The following is a 5,061-nucleotide window of genomic DNA, read 5'->3' on the forward strand; positions in this document are numbered from 1 at the left end:
GGACGTCATAGGTATTAGTCTAGCTACAGGTCACCTGATCGTTGGTCACATGCTTCATACTCACCCTAGGTACCAAACACGTACAAATAGGTACCTGGTCTGTGCGCACCTGCTCCAGTATATAGGCAGAGTAGATCCTGCACCTGTTCCCCATCTCGACCTCTTAAGTCATTGGGGACAGGTAAGCACCTCTTGTACTAGATGGTCAAGTCAATATACTTAAGTCATTGGGGACAGCTTTGGCCTTCGTCGCCGGCCTCCTCCTTGGCCTCTTTCAGGCAAGTTCCCTGGCACGCCCCTGTTGCAACCCCAGACCTCTGTCGGGGTTCGCTGAAGGGTGCCTCTGCCCTGTAAGCCCCTCTCTCCCCTCTCTCACCTCCTCCCATCGTCGTCCCCGCATGGACTCGGCGTGGGCCAGCACCACCTCCGTAAGCAGGTCGGTCTGCCGTCGTCCCTCGTCCCGGGCCTCCGCGACACGCCCCATTGATGGGACGTATGTACATGCTCCGCTCAGCCCATCGGCGTGGTCATGCCGCGCTACCGTCCGAGCGTCCAAGCTCCCCGTCGACGCGAGCCGAGTCTGGAGGTGGGGCACGCCCTGCGCCGTCCGCTGATTGGGCAGGGAGTGCGCTTGCGCACGGGGCGCCCGCATCTGCTCGTTTCCAGGCTCGTATGGCGCAGACGGAGGACGCGGACGCGCAAGGGCCTGCGCCATGCCCTCGCGCCCTTGCTCGCTAGCGGTGCACATCGGAGGGGAGACGTCAATAAGAACCCACGGGAGGAGGATTCGTGCGCGCACCACTCACCTCTGCTCCCTCTTCCTCATCCATCTGCCCGCCGTCGAGGTATGTCCGCCGCCTCCCTTCGTGCTGCATGCTGAAACTCGCCCGTCGTTGCAGCACCAGTACCGCCACCACCACCTCGAACGTCGCCTAGTACGAGTCTGCTCCCGTACGTGGTTTCTACCCGTCCTGTCTATGCTCACGCCGCAGGCTTCAGATCGCGCAAAACGGCGTCCGCACGATGCACCCGCCCCCAGTGAGCTCGCGCACCCTCACCGCCGTGTCCCACTCACATTCCGTACCGCAGGCGTGACGCCGCACACGACCAGCACGCCAGCACGACCAACGCGCCGCGACACCTCACCGGAACTCCACACACTTGCAGCCCACCCACCTTGCGCTCCCGACGTGTTGGCCATTGGTCTCGTCGCCGCCGCTGCGAGGGACTCGTCGTCCGTACGTGCCACCCACCTCTTTCATCATCACGCGCAGCCCCGTCGTCACTCTCTTCCCTGTTCCAGCCGCAGACCCGTCGCGCACGAAGAGCCGCACGGCACACCACAAGGTACGTTCCCCGCTGCCGCGACACCGTTGTCCCCGCCTGACTCATCTCGTTTGTGCCAGACCCACCAGTCGACGGGACACAGGGAGGCGGGTGCGGAGACGAGAGGGCTGTACCGTACACACCGTGTTTTTGTAGTACATAGCACAGGCCGCCGCGGACGAGGAGTCGACCGCGGCGCGCCACACGCACGCGCACGCGCACGCCGACGTCGCGCGCCGCGCAATCCCGTCGCCGCCGCAGCCGCGCCGCAGCCGCCCTTGTTCGCGTCCGCGCTCCTCGTGCGACCATCGAAGGCGGCCGTGTGCTGCCGGAGATCGTCGGAGGACGCCGCGGGACGTGTCCAGCGTGCGGTGCAGCCCGGGGACCCAGCCTGCGCGCGCCGTCGTCGGGGCCGAGCAGCGCGCGATGCCGGGCGGGGATGGGTGCGTGTGGGTGCCCCCGAGACTGTCTGCGGGCTGCGGCGGGCGCTCCATAGCTTCCTCCCCGCGGCGCCGTTTGCGAGGCCGCGCGGTGACGTGTGCACCGGCCTCGTCGCGAGAGCAGGGGATGCCTCGTCTGGTGTTGTGCACGCACACCGGCATGCCTCACGGGCCCGCTGACTCGTGGGCTCCTGCTCGAGTCTTGGGGCTCGAGGGCTGTTCGGGTGCGCGCCCGGCGACGACGACGTTGCCCTGTACGACGTGAGACGTCAGCCAGGAAGCTCTCGCGGAGCGACTGGGAACTCACCTTGTGTGTCCTTGGTCGACTCGTCTCGCGAGGGCGTCCGGGACGCGCGTTGACGTCGACGTGGCCGCCGCGACAGCGTTCGATGGCGCCACCTCGCACGCGGACGCGTATGTTGTGCGCGACGCGGGCGTCGACGAGTGGATCGGACGGGTGGGGACGACTCTGGACGTTGGCCAAGTGTCGGCGGGCCTCGCGATGAGTCTGCCCGCGCCAAGCTCCGAACACTCGCGACGACCGCTCGAGCACCACTCGTGCGTGTGCCTGAGCGTAGGCCCGAGTAGGAACGGTCCCACGAGCACTTTCGAGTGCTTACGGTGGTGGTCGTCGACGCGCCGCAGCCGCCTGTCTCAGGGCGAACGCGCCGGCGCGCTTCGCGGGCGTCTGGACGAACGCCGCGGGCTGTAACATGTACGGGACGTATGTACAGTACGAGGGCTATCTATACATACCGTTTTCGAGAGATTTTGACGATGTTGCCAAATCGGCTGCGAGAGACGCAGCCCGACGCCGCGTCGAAACCGTCCATATCTTGAGCGCCTAATTGGACGAAGGGCGAGCGTGGCCCGTATCCTCAATGGCGTTGGCGGCTCGTCGACGGCAGACTTGGCGACTGCGCGTATGGATAGAGGGAGCTGCGTAGAGTCAGGATCAGTGTTTGCGGGCGGATCCCGTGAGAAACAGAGACGGAATTGGGGAAGAGGTCGGTGAGACTTGTGCCACAGTCGAGTTTTTCGTCGCGGAATATCGCGTGAACGGGTGCGCCTGCTGGACGCGTGTTCCGTGAGTCCCCTGAATACAAAACAGAAGCGAGAGGACTGACGAGCAAGGGAAGGGGAAGCATTCTGTGAGAATGCGCGCATTGTTCCGCTCATAGCGAGCGAACACGGACACTTTTCCGCACGCGGACAGGTGCCCGGTGTGCGCAGAGAGCGCACCGAGCGCGCTGCTCAGATCGCGGGAGGTGGCGATGGGACGGGACGCGGGAATCGTCGAAATTGCGGAGATGTGCTGTAGCCCGCAGACGATGTGAGGGGCGCAGTGTGGCAAAGTCGAAGTCAAACACACTTTGCGGGCGAGCACGCGAGGCTCCCGGGCGATATGGGTGTGGTTTGGCACGGGGGACGGCCGCGGAGTGGATATATGCAGTCTGTCATGTGCGAGGGAGGGCGGGAAACGCGCGAGGGAGGGTGGGACACCGGCGAGGGAGCTCAAACGAGCAGCGCGAGCTAGGCTCGTAAACCAGCCTCACGTTCGGGGCGGAAGACAATCGTTCCTCCCGAAGGGAGGCTGGAACTACGTGTGAGGGGGGGTGGTGAGGTCCCCCGTGGGAACGTCTGAGTTTGAACGTGCCGACGGCACGCGAGCCTTCAGAGGACAACTTACCAGTCGCGTCGCGCGCATTCGCGTTCTAGGACGCGTCTGAAACCCTTAAAACCTCTCTGTATGCGTCGCTTCCCATACATAAATACGACCATTTGTACGATGGACTGCGCTGCCTCTCGGGAACCAGGGAAATCACTTGAAAACCTCTATGAAACAAATATGGGCCCCGTAATGCTCACGTACACACTCTCTGCGTATAAGCGACGGCCTCCATGACTGATTTACGCGACATAGAGGCACACAAGGAGGTCGTCATTTACAGAAGAAACGAGCTCGACGGCTACATGCCGAAACTGCTCGAACCGCGGCGTCGACTCGCGCCACCACGACCTGGTTGGAGCTGTCAGAAATTCGAGCTCAGACGTTCCCACGGGGGACCTCACCACCCCCCCTCACACGTAGTTCTAGCCTAAGCGCGAGCGAAGGATATACACTGCGCGGACGCGCGCGCTCGTGTCGGTGTCAGGGCGAGCGCGGTGCAAAGGCGAGCGGGAAAGGTCGTGGAGAGCAGCAGGAGAGCAGGGCGTGCAGCAGAGAACGCAGGGAGTCGAGCTAGCGAGAGCCGAGTGAGTGAGTGAGTGAGTGAGTGAGTGAGTGAGTGAGTGAGTAGGGCTGCTCAATTCTGGCCGGACGTGGTCGCTGGTCACTGCAGAGCTCGTTTGATGGAGCTGATGGACTGAAGCGAGAATAGCCGAAAAGTCCTGCGACCGGTGTAACCCTACCTGACCCTAGTGGGAGAGTCGTAGGGTGGTTTTCCTGTCGTCTGTGTATTGGGGTGTATAGGCCTCTGGACTGCATTGAAGATAGGCGTGAAAGTGCGTGTGGATGTCCACGTCCGTCTGGTTTTTTCCGTCCTCAACTGGCTCCCCTATCGCCCACAACGCCTCCATGAGCTGGAGAGGTTTGGGGAGGAGTTCAAATAATTACTGCATTTGGGACGTGCCTAACTCAAGCGACCGCCGGCGACCGCGACAATTCGACGTCCTGCACCTCCTCGCTTACTGTCGCTTAGGTCCATCAAAGCCAAGACACATCCTCTGGAGTGACCAGCGACCACGTCCGGCCAGAATTGAGCAGCCCTAGTGAGGTGTATTTCGTCGTCACCGAAGCAAGCGAGCAAGCCAAGATCGACGCGCGTCTACACGGTCGACGCGATGACGACATGCCCGGACGCGCGCAACGTTCACCGTGGCCTGCGAGTGGCGGGCGCTGGTGTGCATCGCGACCGACGCAAACTTGCGCCTGGCGCCCAGGCACCGTCCCACTCACTTACCGCATATGGCACGTTCTGCGCGTGGCGGGTGCAGATGGACGCGGGCGCGCGGTGGAGCGACAGGTCGTTTCGCCATCTCCCCATCCGCATCGTTTCGTGGCTCTTCGTGGTGCTTGTTCAATCCGTCCGTCTTGGAGACCGTTGGAGTTCTTGTGGAGGTTGTGCTCCGTGCTCTTGCTTGGTTAGACTTTGGGAATCGGTATCTCAGGCTTTTCGTCCGGCGATCTGGCGCACGGCACGCTCAGTTGACGTCCACGGTCCTGCATGTCCAGCAGACCCGCCCACTGCATCTCGTCTCCACCGCGGAGCCGCTCCTCACTCCGTACGCAGTG

At 63.0% G+C, this 5,061-nt stretch overlaps 1 protein-coding gene across 1 annotated transcript; it reads right to left on the reverse strand.

The window, feature by feature from the left end:
* Nucleotides 1-2,644: 2,644 nt before the first annotated feature.
* On the reverse strand, nucleotides 2,645-2,945 carry TRAVEDRAFT_50402 (uncharacterized protein; the record flags this gene model as incomplete). Its single annotated transcript, XM_008042949.1, has 2 exons — nucleotides 2,645-2,835; nucleotides 2,894-2,945. The coding sequence occupies 2 exons, from the start codon at nucleotides 2,943-2,945 to the stop codon at nucleotides 2,645-2,647; spliced, it is 243 nt and encodes an 80-aa protein (XP_008041140.1).
* Between the last annotated feature and the right edge of the window lie 2,116 nt (nucleotides 2,946-5,061).

This window comes from Trametes versicolor (assembly GCF_000271585.1).
Source record: "Trametes versicolor FP-101664 SS1 unplaced genomic scaffold TRAVEscaffold_9, whole genome shotgun sequence".
NCBI classification, from domain to species: Eukaryota; Fungi; Basidiomycota; class Agaricomycetes; order Polyporales; family Polyporaceae; genus Trametes; species Trametes versicolor.